Source organism: Giraffa tippelskirchi, chromosome 11 (assembly GCF_054371585.1).
Source record: "Giraffa tippelskirchi isolate mGirTip1 chromosome 11, T2T-mGirTip1v1.2.pri, whole genome shotgun sequence".
Lineage (NCBI taxonomy): Eukaryota > Metazoa > Chordata > Mammalia > Artiodactyla > Giraffidae > Giraffa > Giraffa tippelskirchi.
Window position 1 is genome coordinate 82,941,267 of NC_137285.1, and position 27,772 is coordinate 82,969,038.

The window sequence follows — 27,772 nt, forward strand, 5'->3', positions numbered from 1 at the left end:
ATGGCAGGATATATTTAAAGTACTGAAAGGGAAAAATCTACAACCAAGATTACTGTACCCAACAAAAACCTCATTAAAATTGATGGAGAATGAACAGCTTTTTAGACAAGCAAAAGTTAAGAGAATTCAGTACCACCAAACCAGCTTTGCAAAAAATGTTAAAGGGACTTATAGTAAGAAAAACAGAAGAAAAAAGATCTGCAAAATCAACCCCAAATGATTAAGAAAATGGAAATAGGAACATATATATCAATAATTACTTTAAATGGAAACGAATTAAATGTTCCAACCAAAAGACATAGACTGGCTGAATGGATACAAAAACAAGATCCATATATATGCTGTCTACAAGAAACCCACTTCAGACCTAAAGACACATAAAGAATGAGAGTGAGAGGGGGGGAAAATATACTCCATGCAAGTGGGAAGCAAAAGAAAGCTGGAGTAGCAATCCTCATATCAGAGAAAATAGACCTTAAAGACGAATAGAGAGAAGGAAGGACAGTACATAATGATCAAGGGATCAATCCAAGAGGAAGACATAACAATTGTGAATATCTATGCACCCAACATAGGAGCACCCCAATACATAAGACAAACACTAAAAGACATAAAAGAAGAAACTGACAGTAACACAATAATAGAGGAGACTTTAATACCCCACTCACACCAACGGACAGATCATCAAAACAGAAAATTAATAAGGAAACACAAGTCTTAAATGATACATTAGATGAGATGGATCTCATTGATACCTTCAGGACATTCCATCCAAATGCAGAAGAATATACTTTGCTCACAAGTACACATGGAACATTCTCCAGGACAGACCACATCTTCAGCCACAAATCAAGCCTCAGTAAATTTAAGAAAACTGAAATCATATCAAGTATCTTCACCGACCACAATGCTATGAGACTCGATATCAATTACAAGAGAAAAACTGTAAGAAACACAAACATACGGAGATTAAACAACATGTTTCTAAATAACCAACAAGCTACTGAAGAAATTAAAAGGGAAATCAACAAACTTCAAAAACAAATGACAATGAAAACATGACAACTCAAAACCTACGGGATGCAGCAAAAGCAGTTCTAAGAGGTAAGTTTATAGCAATACAATCCTACCTCAAGAAACAAGAAAAACGTGAAGCAGACAACCTAACCTTACACCTAAAACTGGAAAAACAAGAACAACAACAACAACAAAAAGCCCAAAATTAGTAGAAGGAAAGAAATCAAAAAGATTCGAGCAGAAATAAATCAAAAAGAAATGAAAGAAATAATGTGTAAAGATTAATAAAACTAAAAGCTGGTTCTTTGAGAAGACAAACAAAATTGACAAACCTTTAGCCAGACTAATCAAGAAAAGAGAGAGAATAATCAAATTGACAAAATGAGAAATGAAAAAGGAGAGGTTACAACAGGCAATGCAGAAACACAAAGGATTATAAGAGAGTATTATGAACAACTATATGGCAATAAAATGGATGACCTGGAAGAAATGGACAGATTCTTAGAAAAATTCAATCTTCCCAGACTGAACCAGGAAGAAATAGAAACTATGAACAACACAATTACAAGCACTGAAACTGAAGCTGTGATCAAATATCTCCCAAAAAACCAAAAGCCCAGGACCAGACGGCTTCACAAGTGAAATCTATCAAACATTTAGAGAAGAGCTAATGCCTATCCATATAAAACTCTTTCAAAAATTTCACAGGAAGGAACACTTCCAACTCATTTTATGAGGCCACCATCACCCTGATACCAAAACCAGACAAAGACAACACAAAAAAAGAAAACTACAGGCCAATATCACCAATAAACAAAGACGCAAAAATCCTCAACAAAATGTTAGCAAACAGAATTCAGGAAGATATCAAAGAGCTCATACACCATGATCAAGTTGGGTTTATTCCAGGGGTACAAGGATTCTTCAATATTCCAAATCAATCACTGTGATAATTATATTAACAAATTGAAAGATAAAAAACATATGATAATCTCAACAGATGCAGAAAAAGCCTTTCACAAAATTCAGCACCCATTCATGATTAAAACTTCAAAAAATGGGCACAGAAGGAACCTACCTCAACATAGTAAAGGCCATATATGATAAGCCTAAAGCAAACATTATTCTCCATGGTTTAAAATTGAAAGCATTCCCCCTAAGATCAGGAACAAGACAAGACACTTTCACCAATATTATTCAACATAGTTCTGGAATTCCTAGCTACAGCAATCAGAGAAGAAAAAGAAATAAAAGGAATCCAGATCAGAAAAGAAGAATTAAAGCTCTGTTTGCAGATCACATGATACTGTACAAAGAAAATCCTAAAGACAGTACCAGAAAATTACTAGAGTTAATCAGTGAATTTAGCAAAGTTGCAGGACAAAATAATCAATACACAGAAATCACTTATATTTCTACATACTAACAATGAAAAATTAGAAAGGGAAATTAAGGAATCAATCTGATTCACCATTGCAACAAAAACAATTAAATATCTAGGAATAAACTTACCTAAGGAGATGAAAGAACTGTGCACAGAAAATTATAAGACACTAATGAAAGAAATCAAAGATGACAGAAACAGATAGAGAGATATCCCATGTTCCTGGGTAGGAAGAATCAATATTGTGAAAATGACTATAGTATCAAATGCTATCTACAGATTCAATGTGATCCCTATCAAATTAGCAACGGCATTTTTCACAGAGCTAGAACAAAAAATTTCATATTTCATATGGAAACACAAAAGACCCCAGATAGCCAAAGGAGTCTTGAGAAAGAAGAATGAAGCTGGAGGAATCAATCTTCCTGACTTCAGATTATACTACCAAGCTACACTCATCAAGACAGTATGGTACTGGCACAAAAAACAGAAATATAGACCAATGGAACAAGACAGAAAGCCCAGAAATAAACACATGCTCCTATGGGTACCTTATTTTTTGACAAAGGAGGCAAGAATATACAGTGGGGCAAAGATAGACTCTTCAATAAATGGTGCTGGGAAAACTGGACAGCTACATGTAAAAGAATGAAATTAGAATACTTTCTAACACCATACACAGAGATAAACTCAAAATGGATTAAAGACCTAAATGTAAGACCAGAAACTATAAAACTCTTAGAGGACAACATAGACAGAACACTCGATGACATAAATCAAAGCAAGATCCTCTATGACCCACCTCCTAGAGTAACACATATAAAAACAAAAGTGAACAAGTAGGACCTGATTAAACTTAAAAGTTTTTGCACAGCAAAGGAAACAATAAGCAAGGTGAAAGGACAACCTTATGAATGGGAGAAAATAATAGCAAATGAAACAACTGACGAAGGATTAATTTCTAAAATACACAAACAGCTCATACAGCTCAATACCAGAAAAACAAACAACCCAATCAAAAGGTGGGAAAAAGACCTACACAGACATTTCTCCAAAGAAGACATACAGATGGCTAACAACCACATGGAAAGATGGTCAACATCATTCATTATTAGAGAAATGCGAATCAAAACTGCCATGAGATACCACCTCACATCGGTCAGAATGCCCATCACCAAAAAGTCTACAAACAATAAATGCTGGAGAGGGTGTGGAGGAAAGGGAACGCTCTTGTACTGTTGGTGGAAATGTAAACTGATACAGCCAGTATGGAAGACACTATGGAGATTCCTTAAAAAGCTAGGAATAAAACCACAATATGACCCAGCAACTCCACTCCTAGGCATATACCCTGAGGAAACCAAAACTGAAAAAGCACATGTATCCCATTGTTCATTGCAGCACTATTTACAATAGCTAGAACATGGAAGCAACCTAGATGTCCATTGACAGATAAATGCATAAAGAAGTTGTGGTACCTATCACAATGGAATATTACTCAACCATAAAAAGGAACACATTCGACTCAGTTCTGATGAGGTGGATAAAACTATAACCTATTTAAACAGAGTGAAGTAAGTCAGAAAGAGAAAGATAAATATCATATACTAATGCACATGTACAGAATCCAGAAAAATGGTAGTGAAGAATTCATTTACAGGGCAGCAATGGAGAAACAGCACTAGAGAATAGACTTATGGACATGGGGAAAGGGGAGGAGAGGGTGAGGGGTATGGAAAGAGTAACATGGAAACTGACATTACTATATGTAAAATAAATAGCCAACAGGAATTTGCTGTACGGCTCAGGAAACTCAAAAGGGTCTCTGTATCAACCTAGAGGGGTGGGCTGGGAAGGGAGATGGGAGGGAGGTTCAAAAGGGATGGGATATATGTATATCTGTAGCTGATTCATGTTGCGGTTTGACAGAAAACAATACAATTCTGTAAAGCAAGTATCCTTCAATAAAAAAACAAATGAAATTTTAAAAAAAGAATATCCTGGCAATAGAGAAACAGAGAAATCTGCCTTGACACAGTTCAACCAAAGAAAGGCAATGTAAAAAGAAGATACAATCCAAATATTAAAAATATCATGAAAGTATAAATAGAATGAATAAAGATATTTTATTAATCCTGAGAATATTAGAAACAGGCTTGCAGCCTAAGGATATAATATTAAGAAAAATAAAAGAAAATATTAACTAACAGAGGGTAAACATAATCAGTTACAGACACATCTATACCAATCAAAATGTTTCTGCTTTTGTATTTATAGGGTTGAGATAAACTAGTGTATGAACAACTGAGGAGAATTCAGCTGCGATTTTAAACATATGGGAAAATAATACACTCTTTCCAAAAGTTCAAGTGTACAACACTATCAGGCTACTCAATACAGACAAGCAATATTTTTTAAATCAACTTAAGTAAAAACATTATTTTTCACACTGAACGACAGCCAGGTATAAACGGCCTCCTATTGTTTGCATTTCTGTGCTTCCTAAATATTACCTGCATTGATACTGTGATCTCCTGAAGAGCAGCATCTGCTTCATCTTGCTTAGTTTTAAGTAATACACTTTGTTCTCCAGCTGTTCTGTTCAATTCAGCCACAAGAGCTTTAGCTTCATTTAGTTTAGATACACCAGCCTACATTAATAAAAGAGACTGGTGATATTAAAAGAAAAGGAATTTTATATACATACAGTAAACAAAGTCTGTAAGAATGAATCAAAAAAATATAAATGTGTACAAATACCACATCTGCAAGTGAACTTGGGTTTTTTCTTATTGCTAATTATAATGATTTATTCAACTGTTTACCCATTAAGATGTAGAAAAAGACTCCTCAAAGACTTCAGAGAAAAAATGGATTTTAAAGCATCACAGTAAAGTTGAATACATCAACATATATTAGATAGCTTAAACAGTGGGGTTTTACTCAAATGCATTAGAACAGCAAAGAAAATAGAAAAAAAAAAAAATCCTCAGTAAACCTTTCTCATTTTTCAGTCTCATTAACTGAACAAACGCCCTCAGGGACCACTCTTTTTCTGCCGGACATGACCTGGTTTTGTTAGTCCATTATCCACTGTTTTATAAGAGGCTGCCCTGCATAGGGTGCTGGTACGCAATCACGCCAAATGCTTCGGCTACTCGGGGGTGGGTGACCCCAGCCTGCACATTACAACTCCCCATTCCACTGTCCGTTGATAATCCAAGGAATAAATATGAAAAATATTCTGTTCTTCCATACAATTGCATTTTTGTCACAAAATGAATCAGAAGTTTTAGAAAGATAGCAATGGCAAAAAAAGGGAATGTAAACAGTATTTATTGTCATTATTGAGCACCCAGTATAGAGGACAGGCATCATGCTGATTCTTTACATTAGCATTTTATCTAATGCACACAACACATTGACCCAATAAAGCTATAAATCAGCAAATTTATTTACCTCAAATATAATAGAGAACTAAATCAGGAAATTATCTCTTCAAAGCATGTGCAATTAGTGGCTTAATATAAATGAAAGCAAATCAGTAGAAAGAAGGATAAAGATAACTCTGTCAATTAATGCTCCTGGTTTCCTACCCTTACAAAGAGAAGCAAGAACTTTGGAGAGGGAATGCTCTCTGACAGAATCTGAGGCTAGCATTCTAATAGCACACGTAAGTTTAAACTCTACAATTACAGAAGTACAAAAAGAGTTCAAAATGTACAAAGTCAAGTGACATAAATAATACAATAAAATATGCATAATAATGAAATTATATAATAAAATAAATTTTAAGAATGCTTATAAAATATAATTATAAATATAAAGTTTATTATAAAACATAATATTGTATATTATGTTTTAATTAATAATAGGCATTTCTGATTTCTAAAATAAGTTCACGTGAAAAAGACATTTAAAACCACTACCATAGGCTATCAAAAGCATACAAATAACATATGCAGTGAAGAAAAGAAATAATTATTCAAACAAAAAAAATACAAAACCATTACTATAATCTAGTGGGCAATATAGATAGGTGAGACAGTTTTCCAGGACATTTAATACAGTACAAGATTGATTTATGGTATTGTGATTTACATAATCCTTGTCCCCTACACACAGATAAAATAATTTTAGATCACCAATAATGTACCTGCAAGTGGCTTTGTCTTTTTAATAATTCCTCTTTCTTGCTGCTACTAATGGCAGAATACACACGTAGAAAGGTCATGTATCGGCTTGGTGTAGCACCATATGCTTTACAAGACTCATGGATTAATAAAAACGATGTTAGAAAATCAGGATCAACTAGAAAGAGAGAAAAATGATAATTTAAGTATGGTCCATTAAGAATTAGAGAAAATAAACTTAACTATATCTTTTTCTACTCACTGAAATTATGAGATAATATATTTGCTCAAAGCTATCCATTCATAGCTTCCATTTTTCTTATTAATTTGCATTATTTAATTTCAGTGATCTCTATACTTCAACTGTATTTATCTATCTTTCCCTGCATTTCCCCTGACAAGTTTTATTGCTGCAAGAAATATAAATCTACAGTTTCTCATATCAATTAATTGGGACTATGTAACATGCAGTCTAAAAGTAAGCTTACTAAAAGCTATACGACTGGAAAAGAGATACCAAACCAAATAACACCTATCCACTCGTATTTACATGGGGAGAAACAGGGCTTCAAAAGCCAAAAAATTAAGAACAAGCTCTCGTTAGATTCAATATACACATGCGTGCTCAGTCACTCGGTCATGTTCAACTCTGCAAACCGATGGACAGTAGCCCACCGGGCTCCTCTGTCCATGGAATTTTCCAGGTGAGAATACTGGAGTGGGTTGCCATTTTCTCTCCAGGGACTCTTCCCGACCCAGGATCAAACCCACGCTGCCTGCGCTGGCAGGCAGATCCTGTATTACTTGAGCCACCTGGGAGCCGAGTCACACGTGACAAACACATTCTCTCTCTTGTCTCAACCTATTCCCTCTGTATCCTCTACCCCAGTGAATAAATCAACTTCCAATAAATTTTTCCAAGCAGAACCTGAGAAATATTCTTGCATCCTTCTTCCTCCTTGCATACAACAGCCATTATATAATCAAATCCTCTTTCGATGACCTCCTAATACCGCCCAAGTCCGTTCCTTCTTCTTAGATTAGAAGGCAACAGCCTTGTAATACTGGTTTATAGTACCCCTGTTTCTCTGAATACTAATCTGTTTCTAATATCTGAAAAAAAAAAAACAGGTGGATGCAGAGACTTCTATTTCTAAAACAAGTCTCTGGTTACATCTCTAACAAAAACCTGTCAATTATCCCAGATCACTAACAAGTCAGAATCCAAATTCCTTCTGTAACATGACATGGAAGGCTCTTCATTACCGACTCAGCTTACCTTACGACATTAGAAAACGGCAATTATTTCATCAATAAAAGCCAGATAAAATCAATTTCATCAAAATACTACCTGATTTCTTTTTCTTTTCTTCTTTTCTTTTTTTGTCACTGTATTTTTCTTCACCACCCATTTCACTGAGTAACATTTCAGGTATCTAAAACAGGAAGAGGATCTCTTTACACCTCAATTCAGTATGAAAAAAAGTTTAAGTAAATCCAATATCAGAGATAAAAAAAATTTAACACAACACATAAAAAGTATCAATTGGACTTTTCTTCTAGGATTCCTTCCAGGCTAAGAAAAAAAACAGTACATCAGTCTTTAGAAAACATTTCCTAGTCGATACTTTGACACATATCAACCATTGCTGCTGCTGCTGCTAAGTCGCTTCAGTCGTGTCCGACTCTGTGCGACCCTATAGACGGCAGTCCACCAGACTCCGCCGTCCCTAGGATTCTCCAGGCAAGAATACTGGAGTGGGTTGCCATTTCCTTCTCCAGTGCATGAAAGGGAAAAGTGAAAGTGAAGTCGCTCAGTCGTGTCCGACTCTTAGCGACCCCATGGACTGTAGCCTACCAGGCTCCTCCGTCCAGGGATTTTCCAGGCGAGAGTACTGGAGTGGGGTGCCATTGCCTTCTCCGTATCAACCATTAATTGATTGGAAATTAACAGCACACAGGAAAAGCTTCAACATCTCACTTGAAAAATGATTAGACTTTATGAAATGAAGAAAATCACTATTTTGATTGAATTAGAAAATAATCATTTAAAAATCACAAGGTAATAAAATCAAATGTTTTATTTGGTATCAAACTAATAAAATGCCCTCATGACATAAAGGAACAGGAAGGATTCTTAGCCTTCTTAAATAAGAAATAACTAAAAATAAATGAAAATAATTTCATAATTGATAACATAATTTACATCAACATAATTGATAATTTTAAATACTATCTATTGTCTAGTCATAGCAAGGTTTTTGCCACTATCACAAATAAGAAAATTAAGTCATGAACAGATATTAAACTATATAAAAAAATTTTTTAAACCCTATTTCTGAGGGAGAAAAAAATAAGTAGAACTCCAAAATTTTAAAATTAAGCCCAAAACCTCCAACTTATTTCACCTTATACAGTTCACATTCCTAACAAGAATAAGTACAAGTAATCCAGGTAATTAGGTCAAAAAATCATCTTTTTCTTCTCAGACTGAATAAAACGTTGACAGAACATCCCTTAACTAGTGGAGAGTTTGAAAGTGCCATGATTCTTGAGCCAAAGAATTTTTTTTTATCAAATACTTTCACTGACTTCTGAAAAAATACTGAAGCAACTGAGATAGGATTTTAAATATACACTTTTAAATCAATGGACATTTCTTTGAAAATTCACTTTCTTTAAAATACTCTATCCCTTACATTAATTAGCTTGATTGTGGTAATCATTTCATAACATAAAATATACGAGAACAACACGATGTACACCTTAGATACACACAATTTTTATGTGTCAATTATACCTCAATAAAGCTGGAAGGGGTGGGAAAGAATCTACCCCTAAATAATACCCCACATTAGGAAAGTTTTCCTGTCTGGTTTCAACCACATTCCACTTTGCTTCCACTCTACCTCCCAAGAGATAAAAACAGCACTTTCTAGAGAGAGTTGAATGAGTATATATATTAACACTATTCATTCCCACTAATACCGTGACCTCTCAATTCCTTGAATTCTTCTTTCTGTTATCTATCACCTTTTTCCCAGCCACTCTCCCCCACCACGTCCAATGGTCACATCCCAATACCTTGTCATTAACAATAACTGCAATCATTTCATAATCTCACTTGCAAATGTCCCCCTCTTCTATCACTACACTCCTGTCTTATCAGCTCATTCCTTTTGCAATGCAAATAATCCTCAGATTTCACCAAGACCATATTCAATAACCTTTATACTGTCATTCACCATCTTCCTACCATAACTCCTCACCTTCCATGGCCTTCCCGTCAGTTCAGTTGCTCAGTCGTGTCCGACACTTTGCAATCCCATGGACTGCAGCACGCCAGGCCTCCCTGTCCATCACCAACTCCCGGAGTTTACTCAAACCCATGTCCATTGAGTCGGCGATGCTATCCAACCATCTTGTCCTCTGTCTTCCCCTTCTCCTCTCACCTTCAATCTTTCCCAGCATCAGGGTCTTTTCAAATGAGTCAGCTCTTTGCATCAGGTGGCCAAAGTATTGGAGCTTCAGCTTTACCATCAGTCTTTCCAATGAATATTCAGCACTGATTTCCCTTAGGATGGACTGGTTGGATCTCCTTGAAGTCCAAGGAACTCGCAAGAGTCTTCTCCAAAACCACAGTTCAAAAGCATCAATTCTTCAGTGCTCAGCTTTTTTTTATAGTCCAACTCTCACATCCATACATGACTACCGGAAAAACCATAGCTTTGACTAGACGGACCTTTGTTGGCAAAGTACTGTCTCTGCTCTTTAATATGCTGTCTAGGTTGGTCACAGCTTTTCTTCCAAGGAGCAAGTGTCTTTTAATTTCATGGCTACAGTCACCACCTGCAGTGATTTTGGAGCTCAAGAAAATAAAGTCTTTGACTGTTTCCACCATTTGCCATGAAGTGATGGGACTGGAAGCCATGATGTTAGTTTTCTGAATATTGAGCTTTAAGCCAACTTTTTCACTCTCCTCTTTCACTTTCATCAAGAGGCTCTTTAGTTCTTCTTCATTTTCTGCAATAATGGTGGTGTCATCTGCATATCTGAGGTTATTGATATTTCTCCCTGCAATCTTGATTCCAGCTTGTGCTTCATCCAGCCCAGCGTTTCTCATGATGTACTCTGCATATAAGTTACATAAGCAGGGTGACAATATATAGCCTTGACGTTATTCCTTTCCCAATTTGGAACCAGTCTGCTGTTCAATGTCCGGTTCTAACTGTTGCTTTTTGACCTACATACAGATTTCTCAGGAGGCAGGTAAGGCGGTCTGATATTCCCCTCTCTTGAATTTTCCACAGTTTGTTGTGATCTACACAGTCAAAGGCTTTGGCGTAATCAATAAAAAAGAAGTAGATGTTTTTCTGGAATTCTTTTGCTTTTTCTATAATCCAGCAGACGTTGGCCATTTCATCTCTGGTTCCTCTGACTTTTCTAAATCCAGCTTGAACATCTGGAAGTTCACGGTTCACGTATTGTTCAAGCCTCACTTGGAGAATTTTGAGCATTTGCTAGCGTGTGAGATGAGTGCAACTGTGCAGCAGTTTGAGCATTCTTTGGCACATACTCAAGTAGCAAAGCAAAGCCCCAATCCTGCTTAAATGCAAGTCACCACTATTTCAGGTCTGTAACCGAGTGCATACGTGACTGGAGAGAAAGCACACAACTACACTGATTGGCCTCAACTGAACTTTACAATCACTGGCCTCATGTGAACCCGTAACGCTATCTCGCTATTACTATCATATTCTATTCTCCTAAGCCTTTCACTCCTTCCCTCTTCCAAAACACTATTTTGCACATCCTCTTACATCTCTTCAAGATTCCAAAATCTCTTCCCTCAATTTTTCTCCCAAGTGATTAATCTTAGTTCCGATTTCACTTGGAAAACAGAAACAACCACAAGTGTCTAACACGTCCCAGCGCTACTCCCGCCCACCTGCTTGGACCTAGACCCCTGTACTCTGCTTCCTTTCCTGTTGCTACAGATGACACTTTCATTCTCCAAGCAAAGTGAAGAGTCGCTCAGTTGTGTCCGACTCTTTGTGACTCCATGGACTATACAGCCCGTGGAATTCTCCAGGCCAGAATACTGGAGTGGGTAGCCTCCCTTCTCCAGAGGATCTTCCCAATCCAGGGATTGATCCTAGGTCTCCTGCATTGCAGGTGGATTCTTTACCAGCTGAGCCACAGGGAAGCCCAAGCAAAGGCCTATCCCTAAGCCTTTCATCTGTGTAACAGACCCACATGCTATCTATACCCAAGGATATTGCTCCAGCAATTTCCTCCTTTCATATAACATATATGTTGTGTTTCCTTTCTTGCATTCCCAACGGTATATGAGCATGCTCCAGTTTGTTCCATCTTAAAAATTTTTTTTAATTATTTTATTCCCACTTCCTGCAGCTACTGATCCATTTTTACCTCCCACTTTATGACAAAATTCTTCAAAAGAAGTGACCATATTCACTCTCCACTCTTCTCATTCTTTCTGAAACACATTTCAATGCAGTATTTTTTTCCACTACTAACTGAAACTGCTTCATTAAAGTCACTAACGGACACAAGTTGCTAAACCCAATAATCAGTTTCCCGGCCTCATGGATTCAGTTCATCCTTCCTTGCTCCTTCAAAACTCTGTTTTCACTTAGCTTCTAAGCTTCACTTGTATTCACAGCTCCTGTTTTCCTATTTTCCTAGCAGTTCCTTCTCAGTATCCTTTGCTGGTTCCTGTTCCTCTCAGCCTCTTAGGGCTGAAAGTGCCCCAGGAGTCAGCCTTTGGATCTCTTCCTTTTCTGCCAATATTCACTCCTTTAGTAGTATTTGTTCTCAAAGCTTTAAATGCCACTTAAACTCTGATAATTTCCGCAATTTTCCTGTATGCTTGAACTTCTCCCCTGAACTTCTCAATCTTCCAACTCGTATGTCCGACACACCTCATATTTAATATATATAAAAATGAAAGCTTCATCTTCTCTTCTCAAAATGTTCCTCTCATAGTCTCCCCTCAACTGACAGGTATTCCAGTCTTTCCAGGAGCTCAAGCCAACAGACTTGCAGGTATCCTCAACTCCTCACTTCCGCTAATAACTTATTACAATCTGTCAGCAAACCCTATCATTTCTACTGCAAAACATACCCAGTATCTACCAGTTCTCACCACCTCTACCACAATATCCTGAGAGCAAGTCATCCTTGTCTCTCACCAAGGTTACTGCTATAGCTTTATAACTGCTTCCTCCTGGTCTTCTACAGTCTATTTTCAAACAGAAGTCAGTGTAATCCCATAAAACATCAGAACAGTTTTGCTCACAAGCCTCCAAGGAGTCCCTTGAAAGTGAAAGTGAAAGTGAAGTCTCTCAGTCCCTCTGACTCTTAGAGACCCCATGGAATGTAGCCCACCAGGCTCCTCCATCCACGGGATTTTCCAGGCAAGGGTACTGGAGTGGGGTGCCCTTGCCTTCTCCAAGGAGTCCCTTACTTGTTTCCAGAAAAGCTGAAATCCTTATAATAGCATCCAAAGCCCCACCCTAACCGTTCTCTTAATCCCCTGACCTCATCTGCAACTACTCTCCGCCTTGATCACTCTGTTACCTCAAATCACCAGGCGCGCTCTCATCTCAGATTCTTCCTGTAGAAACCTTTCCCTCCCTAAATATCCAAATATCCGTCAAAAGAATGTAAACTCCATGAGGGCAGGGACTTGCGTCTCTCTTTTCTCTGCTACATCCCCAGTATATAGAAGACTGACACATAGTAAGCATCCAATAATTACTTCTTCCTAATGAACACCTCTTGTTCATGCAGCCTCTTCAGACTGGAATAACTTTCCTCTATCTGCTTACTGAAACCTATCTAAAGGGTCATCTCAACTGTCAAACATTGTCTATTATCTCAAACTACGCCCCTTTCTCTGAATCATGACAGGCAATAGTTTGCAATTCTACTATACAAAAATAAATCAATGATTGGAAATATGAGTATCATTCAAAGAGATAATAATGAAAATTATTTATTTGTTCAAATGAAGCAATGTAAAAGGCTTCCAGTTGAGACGGTTTTTGAGTTCACACTTTAAACTCATACCCCTCCAAAAACATATCATAACAATGACAGATTTTTTTTAAAAGGCACCTAAATTTTAATTGAAACAACTGCTAAAATTGTTGCTGTGATATTTTAATCATATGCTAGTCTATAACAGACTAAGTAATGAAATGCATAAAATTTTTTAAATATAATAAACATCTCTGTGGTCCTTAATTAACAACATAATCTGACACCTAAAATTTTGTAGTCAACTAAACTGTCAAGTACAAGAGTATGAAGAAAAGACTGTTATTTTCAAATATATGAGAGATGCTCAGTGCCACAATTAAGGTAGTATTATAATAAACCCCAAAGGGAAGTTGTGACAATTAGTAACTTTAAAAAGAAAATGTACTTATTTTTTATTTCCATATTTAAACATTAAACTTACTTTCTTCATACTGCTATCTGACCAAGCCTCCATCCACAACACCTGGCACTTCTTATGCAAAGCAGGATTGCTCTCACAGTTTATTATGAAGTTTATATTTGTGGAATCCATTATCAAAACAATATGCAAGTTTTGTTGCACTCCTAAAAAAATAAGATAAATATAATCAGGGAATATTACAATAACAATATTTGAAGAAATCCATATATGGTCTGGTTTTATGAAATTAAAATTTTCTGAAATTGGATGGCAGAAGCTGTTTAACAAAAGAGCAAGCTATGAAACAGAATTATACTCTAAGTGAAAAATCTGCTTGCAATGCAGGAGACAAGAGGTGCATGTTTGATCGCTAGGTTGAGAAGATACCCTGGAGGAGGAAACAGCAACCCATTCCACGCTTCTCACCTGGAAAACCCCATGCACAGAGAAGCCCGGGGGCTACAGTCCAAAGGGTCACAGAGTCACACACGACTGAGCAGATAGATGAGGACGCCTGCAGTGCACATATATGTGCTATGTTTGTGCAAGCTGGGGGAAAATATCCAAAAAAAGTATGATATTGCTGTTACTTTTCAAATGTCACACTGGATTCTATTAAGTAATTTTTTTCTTTTTAGGATTTTTGTTTCAATATTCAGAAGCAAAACTGATCTCTGGTTTTCTTTTAGCAGAAATATTTTTCCTTGTTTCAATGTCAATATCATTTTCCCTTCATAAAAAGGAATTTAGAAACTCCCCTTTATTTTCTATGTTCTGAAATAGTCTTAAAATAGCATTGACATGATCTGTTTCTTAAAGTTGTGGTAGAAATTCCCTCTAAACTTAAAGGAGAGAGAAGGGAGGGGAGCTCTTTAACAACTTTCTTTGTTTCATCAATAATAATTGTTCTTGTAGAAAAATAAAGATGATCACTGTAATAGTAGTGTCTGGGTGGTACCACTATTGCCTTATTTTTTGCTTATCAATTTTAGATATCCACTGTGTATACAAAACTGCTTCTATAACAATATGTTTCCTTCGTTTCAAAGAAACTACAGAATGTGAAGTGAAGTGAGTCACTCAGTCATGTCCGACTCTTTGCAACCCCATGGACTATATAGTCCATGGAATTCTCCAGGCCAGAATACTGGAGTGGGTAGGCTTTCCCTTCTCCAGGGGATCTTCCCAATCCGGGGATCAAACCCAGGTCTCCTGCATTGCAGGCGGATTCTTTACCAGCTGAGCCACAAGGGAAGCCAATAGCACTGAACCAACGTTAATTTCTCTGCTAGACAAACGTACTGCAGCTGTTACAGTAGGATGCTAACATGAGGGGAAGCTGGGTGAAGGCTACACAGGGACTCCCCCCACCATCTTTGCAACTTTTCTATAAATCTACAAGTATTTAAAAAAAAATTATGAAGAGGTGACACGGAGCAGAAAGCTCAGAGCAGTGAGGGGTCCAGGCTGATGGAGTGAATGTATATTCTGTACTATGTGAGCCTACGGCGGGGAGGGGGAAGGCCACTGCTCCCACACACCAGGACTCAATAATCAGTGCCTAGCTGATCACTCGCCTTCTGATGTGGCTTCCTGGGAAAGAGGAAGGACTCATGTGGTTGGTTTCCCTGGCAACCAGCCCCCACCCCAGGTGCTGCCCGAAGTCATCTCATTAACAAAAGTCATCTCATTGACAAAAGTCATCTCATTGACAAAAGTCATCTCATTGACAGAATGTGGCACAATCTAAATAATTCACTAATTCTCTAACATAGGTACTAACTTTACTACATGGAAACAAAAGCAGCAAAGTAAATATCCCAAAAGACATTACCATACTTTTATCCTTACCTTTTGCTAAAATTTTACTTAACATGTTTTTATTATAGGTTAGCCTTTAGTCTACTTACCTGCTATTTTCTAAAAGTTCTATAAAAAAGAAAAAAGTATAAATTATGAAGTGGACCCAAAATTTAAGATACCTTTGCAATTTAATGAGAAAATAAGGTAGATTAAATGGTATTTATTTCGCATGAAGCACAGTTAAATTGACGAACTCTATGGCACTTACTATACGTGAAGTAGTTGAAGACTGGTCCAAAAAACCCATCCTGCGAAGCCTGATCTTTAAGAGGCAAGAGCAAGGGCTCTAATTCTTCAAGAGTGTAGAGTCCAGGAACTTCACCTGCAGAACATTGTATTTCTTCTGAGATTTAGCTACATTACACTAAATTCAACACACATTTTACATACATGATGCTTCTTCTATTTTTATATTAAATAATCTGATGTTATTCAATCTTTGTTTCAAAAACAAGCAAGCCCTACCACCTCTATATTATTCACCAATATATACCTGTAACCTTCATTCAAAAAAATTCAAACTCCTCCCACTAATCGCTCATCTATCTGCCTTTCCAAGTCCTTCTCTACCCTCTTCCAAGACTTTATATTCTAACCTCAGTGAACTTCTTTGTGTTCTAAAACTTTAATGAGATATTTCCTCTTCCTGGAATACATCATACCACAGCCTTTCTCTGCCCCATCTTCCACTAAAAATACTGTTTATCCCTCAAGACACTACTTTGCCAACTGCCATGCCCATGAGCCTTCCCTGAATACCAACATGTTAGGGAAAGTACTCTTTTCTCTTGAATATAATATCCAAACATCACTGTTTGGCAGTTATCACATCATTTAATAATGAATGAATTACTTCTCCCTGCCCACTTAGATTCTAAATTCCCAGAAGGCAAATATTTAATTATGATCAATATTAACCTTAGGACATTCCTGGCAAAGAATCTAAAACATAAATATTTGTTAAATAAATGAATAAATGAATGAATGAGCTTGTTACTAGAAATCAGGAGAACTGGTCATGGCCTGCTACTATGCAACAGAATGATGAAGATCAAATAAAGGTGGTAAGACTACAAGAATTTGATAGAGGGCTTGTTCACCACCATAAATCCAGTTATTTAATAAATATGCATTAAATCGATATATTTGTAGTTCACAAGAAACTGTAAGATTAAGTGAAAATTTTTTTTCTGCATTCATGGAAAGTCCAACACAGTGTAAACCACTACTTTTCTTTATGCTCATCTCAGAGGTACCAGATCACGACCCATCCATCAGCCATGTACATATTCAAACACAAGCACGTACATATAAATGTGCTCTATGTCTTTCTCTAAATTTGAGCCATACTAAGATACCCTTGTATCCTTAAATTTAATAAAGAAAGTTAGTTCTATTTACATAGTCTATAGGGAATAAGAATTTTAAATATAGAAAAGAGACCAAAAGGCCTATTAAGTACTTTCTCTCAAAGTATTTTTCATATAAATATTTTTGCCAAAAAATGTTAGAAAAATTAACAACCAAAATTTAACTTTATGATTTTTGCTCTTATATGTTGATAATAAAGACTAATTTATCTTACAATAAAAATAATTACTGGGTTAATGCTTATCTGAACGTTTGCTTTCACAAATTAAAACAAAAACCCTGAATATCTGGCCTACTTCTTTACATCAGCCAAAATGAACAAAATCGCCATCTGGTGACAATTTAAGCAATATGCAGGAATAAGAACTTTAAAAATCAAAATGAAGTGAAAGTGAAAGTCGTTCAGCCTTTGAGACCCCATGGACTGTCTATGGCATTCTCCAGGCCAGAATACTGGAGTGGGTAGCCTATCCCTTCTCCAGGGGATCTTCCCGACCCAGGAGTCAAACCAAGGTCTCCCGCATTGCAGGCGGATTCTTTACCAGCTGAATTATCAGGGAATCCCTAAAAAAATAGGTTATTTACAAAACAGGCTTAGTACTTTCACTGTACCGTTACCTCCACTTTGACAAAAGCTGATGTACTACTTGTCTAACTAGAGTCTTTCTCATTTGGGCACTAAAGTGTAGACACCTTACTTTATAAATAAAATGCTCTCTTCAACCAAAGCCATTAAATTCTGAAAACAAAAAGACTACATCATCCAGAGTCTACCTAGCAGGATCCAAAACATGCATCACATAAAACCACAGTGGAAAAAGAGCGTCATGTACACCTGTCCTCAGTCCCCGGAGTGGGGCAACTCAGAGAGCTGAAACTAGACTTCAACAAGGTTTATTTTGTACCTAAGTACCAAAACACTCCTGGTCCAAGTTCAAAACAAAGCTGTGCCATGCTTAGTCAGTCGTGTCTGACTCTTTGTGACCCCATGGACTGCAGCCCACCAGGCTCCTGTGTCCATAGGGATTCCAGGCAAGAAAACTGGAGTGGGTTGCCATGCCCTCCTCCAGGGGATCTGCCCAACCCAGGGATTGAACCCAGGTCTTCCACATTGCAGGCAGATTATCTACTGACTGAGCGACCATGAAAGCCCCAAAACAAAGCTCAGTTCAGTTCAGTTCAGTCGCTCAGTCGTGTCCGACTCTTTGCGACCCCATGAATAGCAGCACGCCAGGCCTCCCTGTCCATCACCAACTCCCGGAGTCTACACAAACCCATGTCCATCGAGTCAGTGATGCGATCCAACCATCTCATCCTCTGTCATCCCCTTCATTATTCTACTAATGATGGACAGTGAGGTTCTATATTTCTTATTTCCTACATATTTCTTTACAGTTCTTTTATTTCTACAAACTAAATTTCTACAATTTAATATAATGTCTATATCAAAGGGTATAACACATTTTTTAAATAAGTACTGGTTGATAACTTTCCCACAAGGTTATATATAGTATCTAATAGTCCCACCAAAAGTGTATAAGAAGGCAAATTATTCAGTATATTTACCAGTATCAATATTTAATCATCGTTTTTATATAATTCCACTACCTCTCGGTTTCATAAAAATGGGGTTTCTCAGTTCACCTGCTCTGAGCATGTTTGATGTTAACATTCTGTCACTTTAATAGAAGCTATGCCAAATAGTTTCTGAAACATAATTTTCTATAAGATAGCTTCACTTGAATAATATTTACATTATTTATTTTTCTTTAAATAAAACCCATTCACTTGCCTGAAGACAAAAGGCTATTGATCATCTCCAGAAATGTAGGCTGTACAAACTGGTAATCCTCAAGAAGTAAAACTACCTGCTGTGCTTCAATACCTGCAAGATGTAGCACCTGCACAATAAGAAAATTCATTTGGGAACCCATTAAATAATTTTTGGCAAATATTGGTAAAAATTTTCATTCTATAGGTAAACTAAGTTATTTTTATTGACCAATACTTTATTGAGTAATCAAAATATAGTTTGGAAAGTAAATTCATTTCATAAACAAATACTACTGGGAGAACATTTAATTGTTTTATAGCTAGAACATTAAAAGCTAGAGGGTTATTTTTAAATACACCCACATATGTCTTAAATGCTTTTTGTTTATCTTACCAATCCATATAACATCCCATACTATGAGATACTGAGAGCTAAAAACATAATTCTGTAAAATCATAAAGAAAATAATCATAAAAATAAAGACTATATTATATATCAGAGACTTAAAAGCCATTAAAGCCTTTTAGAATAATAAATAATTAGGATTGAAAACCAAATAAAGTAAAAGACTGTGAGGCACTTACATGTTTGAGATCATTCTTGAAATGCTTCAGTTCATATCCTCTGGAAATCTTTGGTGAAAACAGCACTGCCCCATGCATGTGACTGACTAAAGAAGTGATGGTCCGACGACCCACACCACTGCGTCCTGCTAGCAGAAGTGAACCTCCAGGAAAACTCAGCACTCTGTCAATCCTAGACATATATTCAAGGACTTCTTGGAAAAGCAAAATATCTAAATTCTGGTTATCTCGTCCATAATGAATAAGACCCTTTAAAAAAAAAAACAAAGAATATTACATAATTAATACAAGCCCCAATTATATAAGAAATTGTTAATTATCTAGATTAAGATATTATATTTTTGGTGCACTCAAGAAAAGAAGTTAAGTAAATATGTGTTGTCTCACACTCTCTTATCTATCCAGTAATCCAGCTACATGGCACTTTCTAAGGAAAAATTTACGTGATGTCAAACAAGTGCATGAGTCCATAACAGTCAGTTACCTTTGAATATCTTTAAAAAAACTAGTAAAAAGCAGTGTAAGATAAGCAGGTTGTACAAAGACTTCAAAAGCTCTCCCGTTTTTACCACTTGTTACCAAGGGAACATTTCATGCATAGATGCGCACAATAAAGGACAGAAACGGTATGGACCCAAGAGAAGCAGAAGATATTAAAAAGAGGTGGCAAGAATACAGAGAAGAAACTATACAAAAAAGATCTTCATGACCCAGATAATCACGATGGTGTGATCACTCACCTAGAGCCAGACATCCTGGAATGCAAAGTCAAGTGGGCCTTAGGAAGCATCACTATGAACAAAGCTAGTGAAGGTGATAGAATTCCAGTTGAGCTATTTCAAATCCTAAAAGGTGATGCTGGGAAAGTGTTGCACTCAATATGCCAGCAAATTTGGAAAACTCAGCAGTGGCCACAGGACTGGAAAAAGTCAGTTTTCATTCCAATCCCAAAGAAAGGCAATGCCAAAGAATGCTCCAACTACCACACAATTGCACTCATCTCACACACTAGTGAAGTAATGCTCAAAATTCTCCAAGCCAGGCTTCAACAGGACGTGAACCAAGAACTTAAAAGATGTTCAAGTTGAATTTAGAAAATGCAGAGGAACCACTGATCAAACTGCCAACATCCACTGGATCATAGAAAAAGCAAGGGAGTTCCAGAAAAACAGCTACTTCTGCTTCATTGAATACGCTAAAGCCTTTGACTGTGTGGATCACAAAAAACTGGAAATTTCTTCAAGAGGTGGGAATACCAGACCTCCTCACCTGCCTCCTAAGAAACCTGTATGCAGGTCAAGAAGCAACAGTTAGAATTGGACATGGAACAACAGACTGGTTCCAAATTGTGAAAGGAGTACATCAAGGCTGTATATTAAACTGCTTATTAAACTGCTTATTAAACTTATATGCAGAGTACATCATTGAAATGTGGGGCTAGATGAAGCAAAAGCTGGAATCAAGATTGCCGGGAAAAACATCAATAATCTCAGATATGAAGATGACACCACCTTAATGGCAGAAAGCAAAGAGGAAGAGCCTCTTGATGAAGGTGAAAGAGGAGAGTGAAAAAGCTGGCTTAAAACTCAACATTGAAAAGCTAAGATCATGGCATTTGATCCCATCACTTCATTGCAAATAGATGGGGAAACAATGGAAACAGTGAGAGACTATTTTCTTGGGCTCCAAAATCACTACAGATGGTGACTGTAGCCATGAAATTAAAAGACACTTGCCCCTTGGAAGAAAAGCTATGACAAACCTAGACAGCATATCAAAAAGCAAAGACATTACTTTGCCAACAAAGGCCCATATAATCAAAGCTATGGTTTTCCCTGTAGTCATGTACGGATGTGAGAGTTGGGCATAAAGAAAGCTGAGCCCGAGGAATTGATGCTTTTGAACTGTGGTGTTGGAAAAGACTCTTGAGAGTCCCTTGGACAGCAAGGAGATCCAAGCAGTCCATCCTAAAGGAAATCAGCGCTGAATATTCATTGGAAGGACTGATGCTGAAGCTGAAACTCCAATACTTTTATCACCTGATGTGAAGAACCGACTTATTAGAAAAGACTGTGATGCTGGGAAAGATCGACGGCAGGAGGAGAAGGGAACAACAGAGGATGAGATGGTTGGATGGTGTCACCTATTCAATGAACATGAGTTTGAGTAAGCTCCAGGAGATGGGGAAGCACAGGGACGCCTGGCGTGCTGCAGTCCATGGGGATGCAGAGTCGGACATGACTGAGCAACTGAACAACAAAACAACAACACATGAAGTCAGTGTGCACAGAGTATAGAACAGTTTCCAAACTCTCAAAACACAGTGCCTAAGTGAAAATATTTTGTGAACCTCGTTTTTATGTACTGCTCAGATATGAATCAAAAGCCTATAAAGAAGTAGTATGCCCTGCCAGGAGCCATTGACAGAGGGAAGGTAGAGAGAGGGGACAGCTTTCACATATTTAGCAACAGCTGCATATTCCCAAACTTTGCAATATCCATCACAGTCAAATAAATCAGTTTACCAGACCATGAAAAACTTTTCTTGGTATAAAATCCATAGTAACTTCCATAAAAATATTAATCTTTGAAGCAATCATATGCAATACTGTTGCTCCTTACTACAATTAATATCAAAAGAAAAAAAAAAAAACAAAACACTCTGTAGGACAGTGCTGTTAAAAGTTTCAGTGAACCAGCAGCATCAACATCATTTGGGAGCCCACCAAAAATTTGGATTCTTTTCTGATTTTTTTCAGTTCAGATTAGCACCTATTGAATCAGACTTCTCAGGATGGGACCCAGTCATCAATATCTTCCAGTTCTCAAAGTGATTCGAATGCTCACTAAAGGCTAAGACCACTGCTCTAGGATGAGCAGTTAATATTACATTAACTGTTAATATTATATTAACAGTGGTATTTCCCAATTAAGTCTTTTTAATAGTTCTAACCTCAGATACCTTTTCCCAGCATGCATCTTAGCAATTTTAGACTTATCTGTGTAAGTACGTGAGCTTCTGGTTAGATCTGACACACTGGGCTAAATTCTGCAAGACACAAACCAGTTTTATCTATTCTAAGATCTTTCACTTCACGCCCTCAGAAAGCTTGCAACAAATATTTTGAAAATGGCTTTAATCACAATCAAATCCCAATTCAAATTCATATCATACCTTTTTAATAACATCCTTAAGATCTGAAGAATTTAGTTTTCCAAGTGGTTTTCCATGGGGAGGCAAAGGTTGTCCTGGGATAGACTTTGTTCCTGAATTATGTCGGGCTCCCCAGGTAACATAGAAATTATCTATAGAGATGAAAGATATTTTTTCTTCATATGTGTTATTTCTAATGGGAGTATCAGTAAATATATTTCACACTAAACCATTTTTAACTTTATTAGTCCAAATAAGAACATCCCCCAAAAAGGCAAAGATTAATTACTTTGAAATGGCAAATAAATAAAACAATCTCACAATTATTCTTGAAAAAGAACACAGATTTATAAATAATATCAAGAGCCCTACCTTTTAAAATAAAAGAAAAATTAATCACATAGTAATTGGAAAATAAGAACACCACAACTTTCCTTACACTTATCTATAGCAGGGCTGCTGCTCCCGCACAAGGACAGTCTGTTCTCCATTCTACTGACCCTCTCTCCTCCCAGTTCCTCTGGGAGACTGTCCATCAGTCTCCTTGTCACACAGTGCACTCAGCAACAGCCCTCCCTTCCCTGGGCTCACGTTCTTTCTTTCTCCGTCACATGTTTCACATTTTCTACTTAGCAAAACCACTGTCTAAACTCTTATTTGGGAACAGCAATACTGCCACAAGTGCCAAATCCAAATCTTCCTTATAGTCATTATTCTAAGATGATTTGTGTGCATCTCCTTAATGGAGCTTTTTTCCTTGAATCTACACTGGGCTCATCAAGTCACTACCACTATTCCTTTTCAGCTGTCCACTTATCACTCATATTTTTTATTTTCATTGGGATCGCAAGTCAGCTTGTTATGCTTTAATTCTACAATAAATACTTCCTTGGAATTATTTAATCTTATTCTGTATATTAAATTATCAACTTTCTAAATGTATACCAAAATCTGATTCATGATCTATAGGCAGGTCTCCCAGCTCTAGTCTAGTCCAGTGTTTCCAACTGCTTAACAGACATATAACTCACGCATTCATTCATTAAACACGTATCTATCACAGACCTGTATTTAAACACTGTACTTTGTTAGAAATGAGTAATGAATAAGACAAACCTAATTTCTCCCCTCACAGAAAGGATAAACTTTATGTAGACTCCCAAAAGACACTTGAAAACCATTCAAACACATGTAAAAAACAACTCATTATCTTCATCTCATCATTTCTCAACTATAAGAGCACGCTCCTAACTCATATCCCTGCCACAAGCCTCTGCCCCATCAAACGTATCCTCACTGCTACTAGAGTAACAAACACAGCAAACTCTGAGAGCGCCGCTGCACTGCAGGATCGCGTACAGCTGCCCCCTGCCGTGAAAAGTTTTCCTGATCAAGGCAATCTGGCTACAGTTTGGCTCCACCGACTGCTTGAATCTCTTATCTTCCTCTGCATCCCACTACATACTGCAGTTTTCTCAAACCTTTGATGCTTTGCATATTCTTTTCCCTTTGTCTAGAATGCCCTTCCTCCCTTCTCCACTTAATACAGTCATTCTTTAAGCCACAGCTTGTGTACAGCTTAGTCGCTAAGTCGTGTCCGACTCTTTGTGACCCCATGGACTGTAGCCTGCCAGGCTCCTCTGTCCATCGGATTCTCCAGGCAAGAATACTGGAGTGGGTTGCCATTTCCTTCTCCAAGGGATCTTCCTGACCCAGGGATCAAACCTGGGTCTCACGAATTGCAGGCAGATTCTTTATTGACTGAGCTACAAGGCAAGTTCAAGATACAACTCTGTTTTCTGCAATCTGCTCAAGAAAATTAAAATCTTATGTGTTAATCTAACAAATATGTTATAAGACATAGGCTGAAAATTATACAATACTAACGAAAGCAGAGTAAATAAATGAATAAATATATTATGTCCATGGATTAGAAAAATCAACATAATAAAGAGGTCAATTTTTCCCAAAACCAATATACAGAACAAATACAATTCCTACCACAATCCGCAACACAAATTATTCTAAAAATTATATGGAAAGGCAAGGGAACTGAAATATCTAGAATGATTCTGAGAAAGGAAGAATAAATAAGGAAATGGTCAATTGAATTTTAAGACTAAGCTACAGCAATCAAAACTATGTTATTGGCAGAAAGACTGACATACATCACGGAACAGAACTGAGAACCCAGGAACAGACTTATACAACTAATTTTTGAAAAATGTGCAAAAGCAATTCAAGGCAGAAAGGTAGCCTACTCAACAAACAGTGCTGGAACAAGTGGACAACCATAGGCAAAGAAATGAACTCTGACCCAAGTCTCACTCCTTACAGAGAAAGTCACTCAAACTGGATCACTGATTTAAAATATAAAACTATAAAATCTTTAGGGAAAAACGGTACAGGAAAGTCTTCAAAATCTAGGACTACACCTAGTTCTTAAGCTTGACACCAAAAAAACCGTTAAAAAATTAATAAATTGAGCTTCATAAAATTAAAACTTTTTTATCTATAAAAGACTCTATTAAGAAGATGAATACACATGGCTAACAAACACATGAAAAGATGCTCAACATCACTCATTATCAGAGAAATGAAAATCAAAACCACAATGAGTACCATTTCACGCCAGTCAGAATGGCTGCTATCCAAAAGTCTACAAGCAATAAATGCTGAAGAGGGTGTGGAGAAAAGGGAACCCTCTTACACTGTTGGTAGCAATGCAAACTAGTACAGCCACTATGGAGAACAGTGTGGAGATTCCTCAAAAAACTGGAAATAGAACTGCCATATGACCCAGCAATCCCACTGCTGGGCATACACACCAAGGAAACCAGAATTGAACGAGACACGTGTACCCCAATGTTCATCGCAGCGCTGTTTATAATAGCCAGGACATGGAAGCAGCCTAGATGTCCATCAGCAGACGAATGGATAAGGAAGCTGTGGTACATATACACAATGGAATATTACTCAGCCATTAAAAAAAAAATACATTCGAATCAGTTCTAATGAGGTGGATGAAACTGGAGCCTATTATACAGAGTGAAGTAAGCCAGAAAGAAAAACACCAATACAGTATACTAACACATATATATGGTATTTAGTCAATCGGTAAAGATAACCCTGTATGTGAGACAGTGAAAGAGACACAGATGTATAGGACATCTTTTGGACTCTATGGGAGAGGGCGAGGGCGGGATGATATGGGAGAATGGCATTGAAGCATGTAAATTATCATATGTGAAACGAATCGCCAGTCCAGGTTCGATGCATGATACAGGGTGCTTGGGGCTGGTGCACCGGGATGACCCAGAGGGATGGGATAGGGAGGGAGATGGGAGGGGAGTTCTGGAAGGGGAACACATGTACACCCATGGTGGATTCATGTCAATGTATGGCAAACAAATACAATATTGTAAAGTTAAAAAATAGATAAATAATTTTTAAAAAAAAGATGAAAATACAAGCTACAGAGTGGGAGAATATATTTGCTAATCACATGCTTGTGACTAAAATACAATACAAATTAAAATACATAATGAACTCTAAAAACTCAATATTTTAAAAAAAAAATCCCATTAGAATCCACATTCTAATGGCAAAGGACACAGAGCCATTTCACTGAAGAGGACATACAGAAGACAATAGACGCTCAGCCTCACTAAACGGCTTCATTCTCAAGACACAAAGCAAAACCACCAGACACATCAACACACACTTATCAGAATGGCCAGAACAGAAACGAGTGGTGCCGCCCAGCGATGGCAAGGCTGTGGGGCCACCGGACCACTCACCCACTGCGGACGGGAATACACACTGAAACACAGCCACTCCAGAAAACAGTGCAGCAGCTGTGTTATCTTTTCATTGAGCAAACGAGTACCATTCAACACTGCAACTGCATTCCTGAGCATTTATCTCAGAGAAACGAAAAAGCCCACAGAAAGCCTGTACATAAATGGCTATAGCAGCTTTCCACCTAAGAGCCAAGCACCAAAAACAACTCAGATGCCCTTCAACAAGTAAACAGTGAAAGAAATGGTAGCATTTCAAAATGCCTACTCAGCAATAAAAAAGAATAAACCACTGAAACGCCTGAGAGTCTGCATATATCTCCAGAGAATTATCCCGAATGACAAGTAGGATACTTGAAATGGCAAAATTAAATACAGAAAAGATGGGTGGTTTCCAGGGGATGGGAGAGGAGCTGATCCATTTTAACTGTACCAATGTCAATACCCTGCTTGTGACACTGTACTATAATTTTGTCAGACACTACCACTGCAGAAAAACAAGTAAGACGTTCACATTCTCTCTCTCTCTCTATTAGTTCTTATAACTGTGTGTGAATCTACAATTATCTCAAAATAAAAATTATTTTTAAAAATTTCCAAATAATTTCCTCAAAAAAGGAATTAGTCTCTAATCTGCTATACCCCTAAATTCCAGCATTTATCCCAAATATATTCAGAATGTATCTAGTTCATTTTTAAGTATCTAAAATTAAATTTTTCTCAATAAATTAATATTCTACTATGTGAAAATCCTATTTGCCAAGATCTAACAGATATCAAGTCTGTTTTTTTAAAAAATACAACCCTGCATTTAAAGTAAAATACTAAGAAAAGACATTATATATTGAGTCCTACATGAGACTCTAAAAGATACAAACTCTAGAGAATTCAGATAACACACTAATACTATCTAACGTCCAAAGGATATATCATTTTCTTTGCAGGAAGAGACACTATTAACTCAGTTTTTTGATTGAGAAAAGTAGTATTTGAGAACAAAAGTTCTCCATGCTAAGCCATGAAAGCTACAGGACACAATCACATAAAACCTCACTCAAAATCAAGTCAACTCTGAACTATTATCAGGCTCCTCTTAGCATTTCATACTGTCTTATTACGTTATTCTAAAACTCAAGAAGCACCTAGAAAATTCCTTCTATCAATCTTAACATCCTTTTCTTCTTTAAGATTCCCCTTCACTTATGTCATTATGATCCTGAAACC

At 37.1% G+C, this 27,772-nt stretch overlaps 1 protein-coding gene across 3 annotated transcripts in view; it reads right to left on the reverse strand.

Annotated features, from left to right (window-relative positions):
• The window catches only part of DYNC2H1 (dynein cytoplasmic 2 heavy chain 1), a 362,922-nt gene that overhangs the window by 228,382 nt on the left and 106,768 nt on the right, over window positions 1-27,772 (reverse strand). For all 3 annotated transcript variants that reach the window (XM_081541773.1, XM_081541771.1, XM_081541772.1), the window contains exons 48-55: window positions 22,770-22,900; window positions 19,595-19,843; window positions 19,029-19,137; window positions 16,074-16,187; window positions 14,024-14,166; window positions 7,886-7,970; window positions 6,558-6,712; window positions 4,915-5,052 (exon numbers count right to left, since the gene is read on the reverse strand). In XM_081541773.1, the coding sequence (XP_081397899.1) occupies window positions 4,915-5,052; window positions 6,558-6,712; window positions 7,886-7,970; window positions 14,024-14,166; window positions 16,074-16,187; window positions 19,029-19,137; window positions 19,595-19,843; window positions 22,770-22,900 (1,124 nt within the window). The remainder of the gene's footprint in view (window positions 1-4,914; window positions 5,053-6,557; window positions 6,713-7,885; window positions 7,971-14,023; window positions 14,167-16,073; window positions 16,188-19,028; window positions 19,138-19,594; window positions 19,844-22,769; window positions 22,901-27,772) is intronic.